Here is a 17,842-nt window from a genome sequence, read left to right as displayed (position 1 = left end):
GCTACACATAAGGCATAATGCGCAAATGAGTTCGTTCGCTTCTCGTCGTTATACAACTTAAGCACATCGGCGTAAGTCACACTAATGCTGCATGTCCGGTTTACCACATTGGAAAAATGTGCACACAACTAAGACGATAATATGTTCCAACGCCAGAGTGATGACAACCTGCAGTTCGTTGTAATGTTGATCATAAACATTAGTAGACGTATAGACATAGACAGACATCACATCAAACAGAACTTAGTTGTGTTTCTTCTTTCCACAAGGAAGTGGATGACGTAAAGCTAAACTGATATGCTTTGCACATTATAACAACTGCGTTATTCATTGTCCACAGTATATCAAACCGAAATTATCCACAACCCATTGTATTGGTAATTTCAACACATTAAGCCAATGCAATCAAAATTGAGCACCCAGTTTTTAATAAACAGCAAACATAGCATAACAGTGTGTCAACCTTTCCACATGCTGTTCGTCATTAATCTCCGCATGACAAACAAATAGTGTTATCTCAGTGAGGCAAGTATCCAAAACATTAGAATGTGACTTGGGGTTACTGAAGTTACTATTTCTTTGTAATTTTATTTGGAAATGTGTAACGGTTTGGAACGTTTTGTAACAAAGAAACTCGATAGACCAAAATTAAAATACCGAACGACACCAAACAAATTTATTGTACCTGTTTCTATTTTATATTTTGCAACGCGACAAATAAACTGTTTGTGACTTCAGTAATTTAACTGCATGATCAAAATTGCGGGGGTAATTAGGGAATTTTTGGTTGAATATATTTGGCCGTTTAGAATCATACACAATTAGTCTCTACCCTTAGTTTGGTCGTTAATTATCCTCCAAAATCAAGTATTTTTATTGACTTGTTGACGAATTTGTTGATGCGGGATAAATATAACACTTCGCTACGGAAATTACCATAAAAATACCCATTCAATCACTTATTTCTTTTTTATATGCGTCAGTTGCGAAAAACGCAATTTGACAGTTGCAAAGTACAATTGATCAATACGTGATGAGAGGGAAAGAATTGTTTGTGCAGTGCAGAAACTGTTATTTTTGATACAAATGATTACGTATAAGTGAACTACTCAACAAAAGAAAATCATTCACATGAAACACACGCTTGAATCCACACCACATTATACCTATTACGTTTAACTTGTTGTGAAATTTGTGCAAAGAACTTTAACCTTTAATGTCCTTTAGTAGCGGTAAACGGATTATAATCATATAACAAACACAAAAATGTTTGGGTGAGACCATGTGGTATTTTTGAATTAAATACAACACGTTTATTATTATGTCGTGTTTGTCATGCAATGTACGATGCTTGCATTCCTTACAAGTTATGTTATTTTGTTATGGTAAAAATAACGCGTTCCGCGGAAATGAGCTCAATCGCTTTACGACGTTTTGCAGCTGAAGCATATCGCCTATTCATCATTTGCACACACTGGTGCTGCATATCCTGTTTACCACATTTGATAAATGTACTCAACATATAAGACGATAAGATGTTCCAACGCAAATGCGATTCAATTCCGCGTATCGTTAGTTATACACTGCGGAAATGAGTTCAAACGCCTCCGCCGTTTTACAGCTTTAGGATATTGCGTATTGATCGGTTGCCCACACGATAATGCTGCATATCCTGTTTTCCACATTGGAAAAATGTGCACAAAACAAAGGACGATAAGATGTTCCAACGCCAATGTGATGACAACCTGCAGCTCGTTGTGACGTTGGTCGTAAACATTGGTAGGCGTATTAGGCATAGACAAGCTTCACTCCAAACAGAACTTTGTTGTGTTTCTTCTATCTATAAGGAAGTGGATGACGTAAAGCTAAACCGGTATGCTTTGCACATTATAACAACAGCGTTGTTCATTGTTCACAGTATATCAAACCGAAATCATCCACAACCCATTGCATTGGTAATTTCAACACATTTAGGAAATGCAATCAAAATTGAGCACCCAGTTTTTAATAAACAGCACACACAGAATAACATTGTGTCAACCTTTTCACATGCTGTTCGTCGTCAATCTCCGCATTACAAACAAAGAGTGTTATCTCAGTGAGGCAAGTATCCAAAACATTAGAATGTCACTTGGGGTTAGTAAAGTTACTATTTCTTTGTAATTTTATTTGGAAATGTGTAGTGGTTTTGGTACGTTTTGTAATAAAGTAACTCGATATACCAAAGTTGCAATACCGAACCACATCAAACAAATTTATTGTACCTGTTTATATTTCATATTTTGCAACGCGACAAATAAACTGTTTGTGACTTGAGTAATTAACTGTATGACCAAAATTGCGGGGGTGATTAGGGAATTTTTGGTTGATTAATTGGGCCGTTTAGAATCATACACAATTAGCCTCTACCCTTAGTTTGGTCGTTAATCATCCTCCAAAATCAAGTATTTTTGTTGACTTGTTGACGAATTTGTTGATGCGGGATAAATATAACACTTCGCTACGGAAATTATCATGCAAAATACCCATTCAATCACTCATTCCTTTTTTATATATGTCAGTTGCGAAAAACATATGCAGCATTAGTGTGGATATGCAGCATTATTGCAAAGTACAATTGATCAATACGTGATGAGAGGGTAAGAATTGTTTGTGCAGTGCAGAAACTGTTATTTTTATCACAAATGATTACGTATAAGTGAACTAGTCAACAAAAGAAAATCATTCATATGAAACACAAGCTTGAATCCACACCACATTATGCCTATTATGTTTAACTTATTGTGAAATTAGTGCAAAGAACTTTACCCTTTAATGTCCGCAATTTAGTAGCGGTAAACGAATTATAATCATATAACAAACACTGAAAAAAAGTTTGGGTGAAACCATGTGGTATTTTTTGAATTAAATACAACGCGTTTATTATTATGTTGTGTTTGTCATGCAATGTACGGTGCTTGCATTCCTTACAAGTTATGTTATTTTGTTATGGTAAAAATAACGCGTTCCGCAGAAATGAGCTCAATCGCTTCACGACGTTTTGCAGCTTTAGAACATCGCCTATTCATCATTTGCACACACTGATGCTGCATATCCTGTTTACCACATTGGAAAAATGTGCACAACACATGAGACGATATGATGTTCTAACGCAAATGTGATTCAATTCCGCGTATCGCTAGTTATACACTGCGCATATGAACTTAATCGTCTCCCGCCGTTTTACAGCTTAAGGATATTGCGTATTGATCAGTTGCGCACACTGGTGCTGCATATCCTGTTTACCACATTGGAAAAATGTGCACAACACATAAGACGATAAGATATTCCAACGCCAATGTGATGACAACCTACAGTTCGTTGTAATGTTGGTCATAAACATTGGTAGACGTATGGGCATAGACAGACATCACATCAAACAGAACTTAGTTGTGTTTCTTCTATCCACAAGGAAGTGGATGACGCAAAAATAGCTGATATGCTTTGCACATTATAACAAGAGCGTTATTCATTGTTCACAGAATATCAAACCGAAATTATCCACAACCCATTGTATTGGTAATTTCAACACATTTAGGCAATGCAATCAAAATTGGGCACCCAGTTTTTAATAAACAGCACACACAGAACAACAGTGTGTCAACCTTTCCACATGCTGTTCGTCGTTAATCTCCGCATCACAAACAAATAGTTTTATCTCAGTGAGGCAAGTATCCAAAACATTAGAATGTCACTTGGGGTTAGTAAAGTTACTATTTCTTTGTAATTTACATTGGAAATGTGTAATGGTTTTGGTACGTTTTGTAATAAAGAAACTCGATAGACCAAAGTTACAATACCGAACCACACCAAACAATTTATTGTACCTGTTTATATTTCATATTTTGCAACGCGACAAATAAACTGTTTGTGACTTGACTAATTAACTGCATGATCAAAATTGCGGGGGTGATTAGGGAATTTTTGGTTGATTATATCCGGCCGTTTAGAATCATACTCAATTGGTCTCTACCCTTAGTTTGGTCGTTAATCATCCTCCAAAATCAAATATTTTTGTTGACTTGTTGACAAATTTGTTGATGCGGAAAGGATAAATATAACACTTCGCTTCGGAAATTATCATAAAAAATACCCATTCAATCACTTATTCCTTTTTTATATATGTCAGTTGCGAAAAACGCAATTTGACAGTTGCAAAGTACAATTGATCAATACGTGATGAGAGGGTAAGAATTGTTTGTGCAGTGCAGAAACTGTTATTTTTGATACAAATGATTACGTATAAGTGAACTACTCAACAAAAGAAAATCATTCATATGAAACACAAGCTTGAATTCACACCACATTATACCTATTATGTTTAACGTGTAGTGAAATCTGTGCAAAGAACTTTAACCTTTAATGTCCACAATTTAGTAGCGGTAAACGAATTATAATCATATAACAAACACTATAAAATGTTTGGGTGAAACCATGTGGTATTTTTTGAATTAAATACAACACGTTTATTATTATGTCGTGTTTGTCATGCAATGTACGATGCTTGCATTCCTTAAAAGTTATGTTATTTTGTTGTGGTAAAAATAACGCGTTCCGCGGAAATGAGCTTAATCGCTTTACGACGTTTTGCAGCTGAAGCATATCGCCTATTCATCATTTGCACACACTGGTGCTGCATATTCTGTTTTCCACATTGGAAAAATGTGCACAAAACAAAGGACGATAAGATGTTCCAACGGAAATGTGATTCAATTCCACATATCGCTAGTTATACACTGCGCGAATGAACTCAATCGCCTCCCTCCGTTTTACAGGTTAAGGATATCGCGTATTGATCGGTTGCACACATTGATGCTGTATATCCTGTTTCCCACATTTGATAAATGTGCTCAACACATGAGACGATAAGATGTTCCAACGCAAATGTGATTCAATTCCGCATATCGTTATTTATACACTGCGGAAATGAACTTAAATTGCCTCCCGCCGTTTTACAGGTTAAGGATATCGCGTATTGATCGGTTGAACACGATAATGCTGCATATCCCACTTGCCACATTGGATGAATGTGCACTACACACGAGACGATAAGATGAGAGATGCCAATGTGATGACAACATGCAGCTCGTTGTGATGTTGGTCATAAACATTAGTAGGCGTATAGGCATAGACAGGCATCACATCAAACACAGCTTCGTTGTGTTTCTTGCATCCACAAGGAAGTGGGTGACGTAAAGCTAAACTGATATGCTTTGCACATTATAACAACAGCGTTGTTCATTGTTCACAGTATATCAAACCGAAATCATCCACAACCCATTGCATTGGTAATTTCAACACATTTAGGAAATGCAATCAAAATTGAGCACCCAGTTTTTAATAAACAGCACACACAGAATAACATTGTGTCAACCTTTTCACATGCTGTTCGTCGTCAATCTCCGCATTACAAACAAAGAGTGTTATCTCAGTGAGGCAAGTATCCAAAACATTAGAATGTCACTTGGGGTTAGTAAAGTTACTATTTCTTTGTAATTTTATTTGGAAATGTGTAGTGGTTTTGGTACGTTTTGTAATAAAGTAACTCGATAGACCAAAGTTAAAATACCGAACCACATCAAACAAATTTATTGTAACTGTTTATATTTCATATTTTGCAACGCGACAAATAAACTGTTTGTGACTTGAGTAATTAACTGCATTGTCAAAATTGCGGGGGTGATTAGGGAATTTTTGGTTGATTAATTCCGCCGTTTAGAATCATACACAATTAGTCTCTACCCTTAGTTTGGTCGTTAATCATCCTCCAAAATCAAGTATTTTGTTGACTTGTTGACGAATTTGTTGATGCGGAAAGGATAAATATAACACTTCGCTTCGGAAATTACCATAAAAAATACCCGTTCAATCACTCATTTCTTTTTTTGTATACGTCAGTTGCGAAAAAAATTATGCAGCATTAGTGTGCATTTCACAGTTGCAAAGTACAATTGATCAATACGTGATAAGAGGGTTAGAATTGTTTGTGCAGTGCAAAAACTCTTACTGTTGTTTGGGTGAAACCATGTGGTATTTTTTGAATTAAATACAACGCGTTTATTATTATGTTGTGTATGTCATGCAATGTACGATGCTTGTATTCCTTACAAGTTATGTTATTTTGTTATGGTACAAATAACGCGATCCGCGGAAATGAGCTCAATTGCTTCACGACGATTTGCAGCTAAAGCATATCGCCTATTCATCATTTGCACACACTGGTGCTGTATATCCTGTTTACCATATTTGATAAATGTGCTCAACACATGAGACGATAAAATGTTCTAATGCGAGTGTGATGCAGTTCCACGTATCGTGAGTTATACACTGGGCAAATGAACTTAATCGCCTCCCGCCGTTTTTCAGCTCAATTGCACACGATAATTCTGGATATCCTGTTTACCACATTGAAAAAATGTACACAACACATAAGAAATCATATTAGTCCGTTAATCTTCACATGACTAACGTAATGTCATTTTAGTGATGTAAATATACAAAGACATTAAAATGTAACTTTAATTTTATTTTTCCCCCGCCCCAGTATGCCCACGCACGGCATTCTTCTACATTGTTATTAAGCCGGGAAAATGTGTTATGGTTTTGGTATGTTTTGTAATAAAGTAACTCGATAGACCAAAGTTGCAATACTGCTGTAACTGACCGAACCGCACCAAACAAATTTATTGTACCTGTTTAAATTTGATTTTACAACGCGACATATAAACTGTTTGTGACTTGAGTGATCAAAATTGCGGGGGTGATTAGGGAATTTTCGATTGATTAATTCGGCCGTTTAGAATCATACTCAATTAGTCTTAGTTTGGTCGTTATTCATCGTCCACAATAAAATGTTTTTGTTTACTTGTTGACGAATATTTTATGCCGAAGAGATAAACATAACACTTCGCTTCGGAAATTACCATAAAAATTACCACGTCAATGACTTACTTCCTTTTTATACACGTTCAATGCGAAAAAGGATATGCAGCATTACTGTGCGCAATTTTGATAGTTGCAAAGTGCAATTGAATTGTTAACAACGCGTGTCTTGTTTTCAAACAATCTTTTCATGTGTAATATATACTGGCCTCTGAGTTGTGATATATCAATAATAAAAGAAGTACCTGTCGAGTAAAAGAAGCATTGGAACAACTTCATTATTCTGCTGTGTTTCGTTTGTTTAATATTATGTGGACAATTACTGGATGAATTTATTTTCTCAAATTTAACAACATGTTAAACATAACAGGCATGCAATGTACGATGCTTGTATTCCATACAAATTACATTCTTTTGTTACGAAAAAAAAACTGATCCGCAATGCTCAAATGAGTTCAATCGCTGCTCGCCGTTTTTGGCTTGAGTACATCGCGTATTGATCAGTTGCACATGATAATGCTGAATTTCCTGTTTACCACATTTGAAAAATGTGCACAACACATAAGGCGATAAGATGCTCCAACGCGAATGTGATGCTGTTCCGCGTATCGCTAGTTATACACTGCGCAAATGAACTCAAGCGCCTCCCCGCGTTTTACAGCTTAATTGGAAACGAAAATGCTGAATATCCTGTTTACCAGATTGGGAAAATGTGCACAACACATAAGACGATCAGATGCTCCAACGCGAATGGGATGCTGTTCCGCGTATCGTTAGTTATACACTGCGCAAATGAACTCAAGCGCCTCCCCGCGTTTTACAGCTTAATTGGACACGAAAATGCTGAATATCCTGTTTACCACATTTTAAAAATGTGCACAACACATGAGACGATAAGATGCTCCAACGCGAATGTGATGCTGTTCAGCGTATCGCTAGTTATACACAGCGCAAATAAACTCAAGCGCCTCCCCGCGTTTTACAGCTTAATTGGACACGAAAATGCTGAATATCCTGTTTACCAGATAGGGAAAATGTGCACAACACATGAGGCGATAAGATGCTCCAACGCGAATGTGATGCTGTTCAGCGTATCGCTAGTTATACACAGCGCAAATAAACTCAAGCGCCTCCCCGCGTTTTACAGCTTAATTGGACACGAAAATGCTGGATATCCTGAAAAATGTACACAACACATAAGAGATCACAATATTCCGTTAATCTTCACATGACAAACGTAATGTCATTTTATTGATGTAAATATACAAAGGCATTAAAATGTGACTTGGTGTTAGTCAAGTTATTAATGATTTTTTGAAATCGCAAATCGTTCACAAACTGAGTCAGCAATGTTTGTACTTTGCAAAGAAATGAAATATTTCGTGGTTGTAAATTCTGAAATGTTAACCTGAATGTTTGGGAAAAAAACAAGAAAGGCGCTGATGTGCAAACCAATGTGGTAAACCATATTCGTGCAGATTAATGTTTGTGGTGCTCATATTTTATTCACGCCATCTGATAAATGAATGGTGCAAATATAACGTCAGCCCCCAAACACATCAAAATTTTCCGTTTAATTTGGGAAATTATCAATTAGTTGATTCGGCAAGTTCCTATTAAGCTCCCGTTAATTCTTTTCTCCTGCAATCATGGTCGTTAATCTTAACTTCCGCCAAGCAATATTTTCATCTCAGTGTTCAAAACAAAACCATTAAAACCTCTCATCGATACAGTTGCCAGTTAATCTCCATTAAATTTTGTTTTTCCCCGTACGTTGGTCGTTAAACGTAACTTCAGTGAAACAAATATTTGTGTTGAATAGAGTGTTTCATAATGCACAAAAAAACACAACACACTTCAGAGTGACGAGTTTAACAAAACTTGAAATGCAACCAATCTTTCGCTTCAATTATATTTCCAACGACTGGTTTGTGGTTTTTAACATCACGTTTTTATCGATGCGGCCTTGTTTTTCGCAAAATAAACTGCAAAACTTTTATATTCAGCACCAATCATTTCAAATCTCTCAGTAAATTGTGGAAATTTGACACCAAATAGTTGGAAGTCGAATAGGTTGATTGCGATATTGCGTGATGGGCCTAATGTAATAAACGCCGATATGGCACAACAGCGAATATTTAACGCACAGTAAGCAAAACACTTTTCAATATCAGACATTTTCATACTTTTCAAGACCGTAGTACCGTTTTTTAAATATTTGGTGTGAATTGAAGCGTTTGAATGTGCACGAAAGTGTTGAAACTTCCTGAGGTATATGGAAATTAAATCGACTTTTTCTTAGATTTAAAAATCTCATTATTCATCGCCGAATGAAATACTTTACACACTTATTTTTGGCCTCGACCCACACACTCATCGCAATTTCAACTCATGCAAGCAAACATTTCGTGCCCTCCACTTTGACTCAATGTCTCCACCTAGCGTTCATAAGAAACAAACATTATTTTATTGTTGAAGATCATTGTTTGAGCACGAGCAATCGAAATTTTTGGCATGTTTATGAATTTGTTTTTTTGTACGATCTATACTATCACACTACACAGGCATTTATGAAAACTGCACAATTGCTTTCACAATTCTCCTCTTACTTTTGTTTCACGCGCTTGGGTCGTCAATGATAAATCCAACAAAAAATATTCTATTTTGTGTTGCGTTCATGCTTTCATCCATGGTACTGCTGCAGCGCGAGTTGAACGCAGACATCAAGGATGTTGAGGCGACAATGAACGGCAGCCGACCACAGCGGAATCGGCGACAAACACAGTTTTATGAAGCGTCCGAACGGAGGAAGGCAATTTTACTCCGTTAGAAAAACGTTTTATAGAGATTTGTGGTTGAGTGCTGCAGTGCGAAATATGAAGATTTTTTTGTGCAAGCCATTGCACAAACGTTGTTTCATTTGCGCTTTTGTCGTTTTTGTTCTTTATACGTATCAGCGTCCTTTCAATTAAAATTCAAAAGTCTTTGCGATGGACCGTCAGTGCGGGATAACCCGGACGTTTACGAATTCTCTCATTTTCTTAACATAACTGCTCGTATTGTTGTGCAAAGCAGGAAAATGTTTACCATCAGAACATCAAACATGTTGGAGATTTTGAATAACTGCGACGAGCGCCCAAAATATGTATATTTGTGATGTAGTAATATATAACCATTTTTTTCCAACTTGGTAAGTGTTGTTGACTGTAAATTAAGCACTTTATGCAAATGTGTTTAGCGGGGTAAACAAAAACCAGCAAATCTTTATAACCATCGTGAATCTTCGCGCGGTGGAGCTATTGCGCTGCACTGAATCAGGTTTATGAGCGAGTAATTCAAAGCATGGGTTAGGAGCCTAACCTATACAACAATGAAAAAAGTTTGATTCGTGGGCTGGGTATCTTATGGGGTGTCCTGGAATGGACACAAAAGCACTAATTTAAATGCGACTACTTTATTCCATGATTAACGTGATGTTAGTGAATGGACTATACGTCTGTGGTTTAATATGTATCCAAAGCAATAAATGGTATAAATTAGTACAAGTTACTTAAATATCTGTAGATCTTGTGTAGTGTGTTTCGTTTGAATGTCGTTTTGGGGGTTTTGATCGTTTTGGTTTTTTTCCTATCTGATTCAATGCACTCTTAGCTAAAAATACACAATACATTTGGGTGCCAACCTGGACAAAAACAGTATTGAAACACCACAGTAATGAGTGAAAGTCACGTGATGATTGCCAGGTGCACTTGCATACATGCCTTAATTTCCTTCATAACGATTGGGTTGCAAAAGTTACATTGCATTGCGTTTTCATGATTTTTTTGTGCATGATTACTCTGTTGTGTGTTGCTTTTTGGTATGTAAATAACTCCACCTTTTCCGTGCAAATTATGTATTTTGATTTGTGTCTCATATCCTCAAGCGCAAAGTGCAAGAACGAGAAGAGTTGCACGATGCATAGCGAAATGCTATTACCAGGAAGTAACCTAATATGCATGCTAATGCTAGTACCAGGAAGTAACCTATGGTATTCCCGTCAACACCAACTGTGCGTATATGACTCAAAACATAGAAAGCCGTCGGAGGTTTAATTCTATTGCCGGATGCTGGTCCGCGAACCAACAATCACTTTGGCAAGAGCTTCGTCAACTCCCTGGGAAAGAACGTTACATATGAATGCTATAGAAACTATTCAGAGGTTTTTTATACATTATCACAGAGTTTGTCCTAAGGATTCGTGTCGCCTTAAGTGCCTCCTTTTCGTAAGTTCGACATTAAATGACCTTTATTGCATGTTGTCAGTTAGTATTATTGAGGTTTGCACACCTGCTCCAATGAAACAAATGCATTTATTTGAACATTCAAACGCTAAAAAGCACAGTTTATGTGCAGTTTTTGGCTAGTTTTTAGCGGAACTGGTATATGCCCAGACGACGCATGTGCATTAAAGTCTCAATGAAGGGCAAGAGACTATTGGCTAATTTCCAGGTCTTTTCTCCAAACTTTTGTAGGAAACACTTACAAGCTGTAATTCCAAATAAACTTTTTATTTACAAATAACTTGACGAGTCTCAGTAAAAATATTTGTGCCAAATTATAATTCAGAAAAGAGCAGAAGTCTAGCTGGATTGCTTGGGCTACCAAGCCTGAAAACCTCATGTATTCAGTGAATACAATTGCTTTGTAGCACACACCGGAAGTTACATGGCAAAGCTATAATAGCGACACGAAGAGGAATAGAAAAAAGACAATGCTATTATACAGTAAAAATGGACTTCATACGCTACATATTCAAAACAAGGAACCCATGCAAAAGTATTTTCCATGAAAATACGCTTAATAAGTAATAAATTAAGGTCATTGAAGAAAAATAACTAATTACACGACACATAACTAATTACAACCAGATTACGATTTCAAATAAATTTTAAGGACAATATACGAAGAGAAACGTATTCAAGCAACGGATTTCTCGTTTTTAACAGACGCCAAAACAAAACAGCAAGTTTACAATTTTTTTAATAATTCAATCAAGGCTGACTTATCAACCCTACGTTTTTCGCCAATTTCAACGCCCACTACGGGTTCACATCCCTTGGCCCTACGAATTGCTTTCTCTGTATCCTCAATGTATTTTTGTTTTTTAAGATCAAGTTGAAAGTCTGTGGCGACACGAAAGCAATCCAATGCCTCCTCGTAATAATTTATTGCATTTTCGTTAAATCCAAGTTTTAAATATATGGAACCGACATTATTACAAAGTGTTCCAAATATCTGATGCTTCATCACACGATCTCCCAAAACACTCTTCATGTAACGAACGGTGTCCAAAATAATTTCAATACGTAGTTGATCATTTACCTCACATACTTCAATCCCATGGGTAATCCAAGCGCTTTTCACACATTTATATTGAGGGCTGACATCGTCAACAGTAGAAAACACGTCTTTCATGTGATACATTTTTGGTAGAATACAACGGCGAACAAATGCATCAGAACAATAGTCGTTTTCTACCATTGTCGAAACTGTTCTTTTCATACAACTTATACAGTCTTCAATTACCTCTAATGCTACGTATGATTCGTCTTCTTTGAAAAACATTTCATAAAATATTTCACACATGATCAAAGAGGAATAATATGCATCACGTTTGTATAATTTTTTTGCCAACTTTAAGACTGATTTACTTTGGGGGTTTAGTCGTGCAATCAGTGTTTTAAGTTGTTCTTTGGTCTGCTCGTAATCATTGTCAGTCGCCAACAGACATGCACAATACTTAAGAAGGAACGAGGCTTCCCTCAGTTCTTCTCCTAACTTGTATCTTTCTTCAAGAACTCCAACAGCCTCATCAAACTTGCCATTTTCCATCATAGACAATGTTTCGTCTGTATTTTCAATTTGATGTTTGATAATTTTTTACTTTTAGGAATATCAATTATATTGTCGAGGTGCCGGTTTTCCTTGTATGTGGGTTCAAAATCGTAGTTGTTTTATACACTCCGAGTTTTTAATACATTTTCCCCATAAAAGTGTGGTTGCTCATTTATCAACACTTGGTTGTATGATAAAAATATTTTGTATATGATAAAAATATGTCTAAAAAATTCCTTGAACAGAGTTTAAACTCACCTTTCCAAATAAATATACTTTGCAAGCAAAAACTTGCATACTGTGTATCTTCCTCCGCCCCTAGAACAAAACGTGCTGTTTTATGTGATGCATGGTTGTTAAAAATACCCTAACTGCAAACACATAAGCGTCATATCTTAATTTTATATTAATTTGTGACAAACTTCACTCAAGTTGCCTTACACATGTTAGCTTTGTTTGGACATTCTGATCTCTCATCATTATCGTGTTGATCCCGTGGAGCACTTTCTGATGTTTCAACAATCCCTGATGAAGTTGTTGGTAAATCTGATCAATAATATATCGTCAGTTTTAACGTATCAACCTTTCTAACCATTTCGCTCACCTGGGTTTTCCATTGTTGTAGAGAGCTTGATAAATATCGGAATCAGACTGCTGACAAAAGCAATTGCTTTCGCACATCAGCAAGATCAAGTGACTTCTGCCTTTTTCCACAAGGTGTAAGTTTTTGTTGCGCACAGTGAAACGAGCGTGTTATGAACAAGATAAGCCTATATCCGGAGAAAAAGGTCAAGGAGAGAGAAAGGGGGAGATGGAAGAAGTTAGAAGGAGATAGGAGGAGACCGAAAGGTGCTGCGTTATTTAAACTTAGTCTGCTGTCTGCTAGCTGTACGTAAGTAAGGATTAAGAATCCTTGTAGGGTCGGAATAAAAAAAAATTGTTTCACGTGTCAGCAAAATTGTGTTTTGCCGTGGTTGCATTGCTTGTGTAGATAGGTCGAGAAACTGTGGCAAAACTATGGATGACAAATCAATTAATCACTATTTCAACATCAATGCGTAAGTAACAGTTTTTTATAAAACTTTAGTAGTGAGCGTTAACACCATTTTTACTTTTCTATGCAGAGAAAACGTGACCCTTGGTACAGATGGTAAGTGTGCTATGTACCGTATACATATATGCCTGAGGTAATATGACTGTCGGTAATGTTTTGTTTGTACTTTACAAGGCCCGAAGATTTTCATGTCACAGCATGAACCCAAAAGAAAAAAGTCAGGTAAACTTGGATAAGAAATGTATTAAAGTGCAAAAATGAAGAATCAAATTAGGCGTTTGTTCTTGCGAGTCTCCTGGAAAATTAAATTGTGGTCATATTTACCCGAAAATGTAGATTTTTAGTGTAATTTTTTTTATAATGGGTTGTGATAGATAGACCTCTTTTGTTTAACTTGTGAAAAAATGTTCGGTTGGTACTGCACAAGAACAGAAAAGTGGCCAAAAAAGCGATACAGGTAATTAAACAAATCCTTTTAGTGACGTACATCTTATGACATAAACACCGTTCAATAAAGTGAAGAAAAAACCTATTTAATGAATAAATGATCAATAAAAACAAAACCAACTTGCTGGTTTACAGATTCCTTGGAAAAACTTTTGAAACATATGACCGACGATGGTGAGTTGATGGGGTACTGTGAGGCAACTTTGCGTTTTTTACATTGCTTCGCATTTCAGGTTTCCAAAAGTTTTTGAAGCAGAAGTCTAATTCAGACACAAAAGGTAAAACGGCACCTAAATTGCAGAAGAACAGTATATGGTTGTTGCAATATCATGCTTATAGTGCCAAATAAACCAGAGAATATGAATTTTTTCTCAATGTTTACCTGAAGGTACTCTTAAGTTTGTTGATGCGTTTGCAGGTCTTTTGGATGATATCCTGGGACAAGTGGAGGACGATGGTGAGGGACAAGACTGAAACAACTTGGCCTTATTTATTGATAAATTTCCATTACATCGCAGGTTTTAAGAAATTTTTGAAGCAGATGATCAGTTCAAACTCCCAAGGTAAACATTTTTAGTAATTTTGCAAGCAAAAGTTCTCTTCACATCAACGCTCACGAAATTTGTTTTTGTCGCTTTTATTTTCGTGACTCCGGGTGCACTTAATTCCGAACAATACAAAAAATGCGAAAATCTGGTTAAAGCGTAGTCTCAACAAAGTGTTTTTTTTGCATAGAAGCATCTGCCCAACCTCCCAAAACAGTCCTAGGAAGAGCATTGACGCATGAAGGTATTCTGCTGATAAAATGATAAACAAATTGTTTATGTGTAATTTTACTTGTTGGCAGAAACAACAGAAAAACTTCACACAAGCGGAAAGTTTCATCAAGCCATTGGAGTTCATAAGTGCAACAAGAAGTTGACTTCATCTCAACGTGATCTCGGTTTCCTAATTCGTTATTGCTTAAGCTTGATGCTCACAAAGCGAAATACGCGATCCAAGAGGGTGTTTGAAAAAATTATGTCAATAATATTTGAAATGGGGGAAACATTTGACAGCGTTTTGTCACTGGCCAAGAAAACTGTGGACGGTGGTAAAAATTTCGAGGCAATTATGTTGTGCATTTGTGCCGCAAATATGGCTGACCCCGTAAAATTAACGGCTATTAACAGTGCGAACAAATCAAAATGCATGGTAGTTCTTAGAGAAGCTGTAGGCAATGTTTCCCGCCATACAAAAAAGGCCACACCATTTATTCGGCGCTACTGCGTTGAAGCCGTACGTCCTCTTTTTGAAGATGTAATCAAAACAGGCCGCTCTCCTGAAATAGGAGAACATCTTGTTGAACTTAAAATTGCCACTTTTCACTGCATGGAAATACTCCAGCTACATGCAGATGATGATGTGAACCGCGTTACAACATTAGAGAGAGCTTTGAATTTTTTGAAAGATGCGTATGGGCCTTTACATTTGCAAAGAAAATGGTTTGGCAACTTTTCCCACAACCTGGGTATTACTTACCTTAAATTAAACAGACACGGGGATGCCGCCCAAATGTTATCCCAGGCATATGAGGTGTTTAGCAATGCCATTGATTTTGATAATGAAACTGAAAAACAGAGCGACATATCAAAAACTAGGGACATGCTTATGTCCCCAAATCTTTCTGGCCTCGTTGCCTTTGATTGAATAATTGCTGTCGATAAAATCTTGTGTCTTAAATGTTTATTTGTTTAACTTTGTATAATCTCATCGATAATAACAGGCAATTATTTCCTTGTTGTGCTTGTTTGATGTAAATAATTTGTCCTTCCATAACCATGCTATCGGGTCTCTTAACTTGTTTCGGCATCGACTTTAAATTTGTGCTTGTTGAAAATACAATACGCGGAAGTGATTTTGATGCACTTGCTCAAACTTTTGAATCAGCTTTCTAATCCATTATTTCTTCCTGTCGTCATCGCACGCAATAATGGAACAGAAAAGTTTCGTGCATGATAGAGGTGATAGGACTGGTGTGCTACAAAGCGTTCCTGCAAAAGTTTAATGATAAAAAACAATACTTCAACAAAAAATTCTGCAGTGTGCTGTCATTTAGATAAGAAGTCGTGCTTGCTTGAGGGATAAGCTCCTGCATGGTAGTTTTTCTCACTGGCAAAAGGTGTGACATGATATCGCGCTGCTGTCTCAAATTGTGGGCTACATACTTTGTAGCACAAATACTTTCATTAATAAGCCAAATATTAAGGCACGTCAAACTTCAGCACCAAAGCGCCACCACGTGGGGGGAGATGATCAGTTGGTAGGCTATGGACTCGAACCACCTTATACGAGCGATCGATATGGACTATAGTTGGTAACATTTTGAAATTGTTTGCAATGCATTATACAGAGGTATTTTAATGCCAGCAAAACACCTTTTTGGTTTACCACATAGTGTAGCAATGGTATACACGTTGTGAAGTTTCGTAATTGACGGTCTTCGAGCAAACGCTGCAACATGTTCTTCGTACTTAACGGCATTTCAGCTGAAATAAACTAAATGTTAAAAGATATAAGAAGTCTTCGTGGGAAATCAAGTTAAACGTGCGACACATGAACCGGGGTAATCCCCAACGAACGCTAGTGATGTGGTTTGAGTCTCCACAAATCAGTGGCCGCTGTGAACAAACAGAAACTTACATTTGGCAGAAGAGTTACCGTTTTTCGCGATCTCAGCTCTCGTATGCCTGGCAATGCCTTGGCTGTGATGCCAATGACCCTTTCCTAACAATGATCGCAGCAATTCAATCAAGCCTTCAAGAATTGTTTTTGGTTATATTTGACAGGAACACAATGACAACGATTCCAACATTACCGAAGATGTTGTTGGTTTCACGCATGCACGAAAGAGAATAACCAAGATATCGGGTGCAAAACGAAAATATGATGATTTCGTCTTACCATGACAATCTAGGCACAACAGCAAACAACAAACTTTACAAAGTTGAAATTCAAGAAGCTACTTAAAAAAAAATTATTTTTATGTTCATCTCAAATAAAATTCAACTCGTCGCAATTCAAGATTAAAATGCAGGATTTCAACGATCTGCGTTGCATGTCCAAACCAACAGACTCAAGCAAAACGCCACTCAACGCGGTTAAACGAAAACTTGACATCGATACCAGTACAGATTGATCTTCCGCCAGCTATAAGAATTATATTCGATTTGGCCGCTGACCACAAGTTGCAATCCCCTGATCCCCAAAAAAGTTAAAAAAAATGAAAGCCACATACTAAAAGAAACTGTTCATCTAGATATATTCAACTAAATAAGCTTCTTGTGGGCAGTGGGGAAAGAAAACCGGATATTTTTTTCTTTTACCCTGTTCCTGGGACGTTAAATATGGTGCCAAAAGACATGACGTTTAGGCAATAATGGCAACACTGTCAACCCTGCTTCTTATTCTTGCTTTTTATACACTCTGCAGCCTGCCCAATTTATTCTTCACATAAATTTTAATTAACGGAGCTATATCGTAATTAAGTTTGTCGTACATGAA

General features: G+C 36.8%; 2 protein-coding genes across 2 annotated transcripts; one reads left to right on the top strand and one right to left on the bottom strand.

The window, feature by feature from the left end:
- Positions 1 to 11,861: 11,861 nt before the first annotated feature.
- On the bottom strand, positions 11,862 to 13,415 carry LOC145898237 (uncharacterized). The gene is made up of 4 exons (XM_082986665.1): positions 13,403 to 13,415; positions 13,240 to 13,344; positions 13,057 to 13,116; positions 11,862 to 12,812 (listed from the first exon to the last, which is right to left on the bottom strand). Exons 1-4 carry the CDS (start codon positions 13,413 to 13,415, stop codon positions 11,932 to 11,934), a joined length of 1,059 nt encoding a protein of 352 aa, XP_082842791.1. The 3' UTR covers positions 11,862 to 11,931.
- Positions 13,416 to 13,689: 274 nt separating this feature from the next.
- On the top strand, positions 13,690 to 16,163 carry LOC145899003 (uncharacterized). The gene is made up of 9 exons (XM_082987711.1): positions 13,690 to 13,856; positions 13,923 to 13,948; positions 14,027 to 14,074; positions 14,435 to 14,473; positions 14,533 to 14,577; positions 14,718 to 14,756; positions 14,818 to 14,862; positions 15,035 to 15,088; positions 15,147 to 16,163. The coding sequence occupies exons 1-9, from the start codon at positions 13,816 to 13,818 to the stop codon at positions 15,986 to 15,988; spliced, it is 1,179 nt and encodes a 392-aa protein (XP_082843837.1). The 5' UTR covers positions 13,690 to 13,815; the 3' UTR covers positions 15,989 to 16,163.
- Positions 16,164 to 17,842: the final 1,679 nt, after the last annotated feature.

The sequence above is a fragment of the Ascidia mentula genome, chromosome 4 (assembly GCF_947561715.1).
Source record: "Ascidia mentula chromosome 4, kaAscMent1.1, whole genome shotgun sequence".
NCBI lineage: Eukaryota > Metazoa > Chordata > Ascidiacea > Phlebobranchia > Ascidiidae > Ascidia > Ascidia mentula.
Note: the sequence above shows the minus strand (reverse complement) of the source record. Positions and strands in the feature narration are given on the sequence as shown.

Excerpts from the sequence above, each read along its gene's own strand:
- LOC145899003 (XM_082987711.1), top strand. The coding sequence starts at position 13,816 with ATGGATGACAAATCAATTAATCACTATTTCAACATCAATGC. Across the intron at positions 13,949-14,026 it reads CGTGACCCTTGGTACAGATG|GCCCGAAGATTTTCATGTCA; the intron begins GTAAGTGTGCTA and ends GTACTTTACAAG. Across the intron at positions 14,075-14,434 it reads ACCCAAAAGAAAAAAGTCAG|ATTCCTTGGAAAAACTTTTG; the intron begins GTAAACTTGGAT and ends GCTGGTTTACAG.
- LOC145898237 (XM_082986665.1), bottom strand. Across the intron at positions 13,117-13,239 it reads TCCAAACAAAGCTAACATGT|GGGCGGAGGAAGATACACAG; the intron begins GTAAGGCAACTT and ends GTTTTGTTCTAG. Across the intron at positions 12,813-13,056 it reads AAGTATATTTATTTGGAAAG|ACGAAACATTGTCTATGATG; the intron begins GTGAGTTTAAAC and ends TTGAAAATACAG.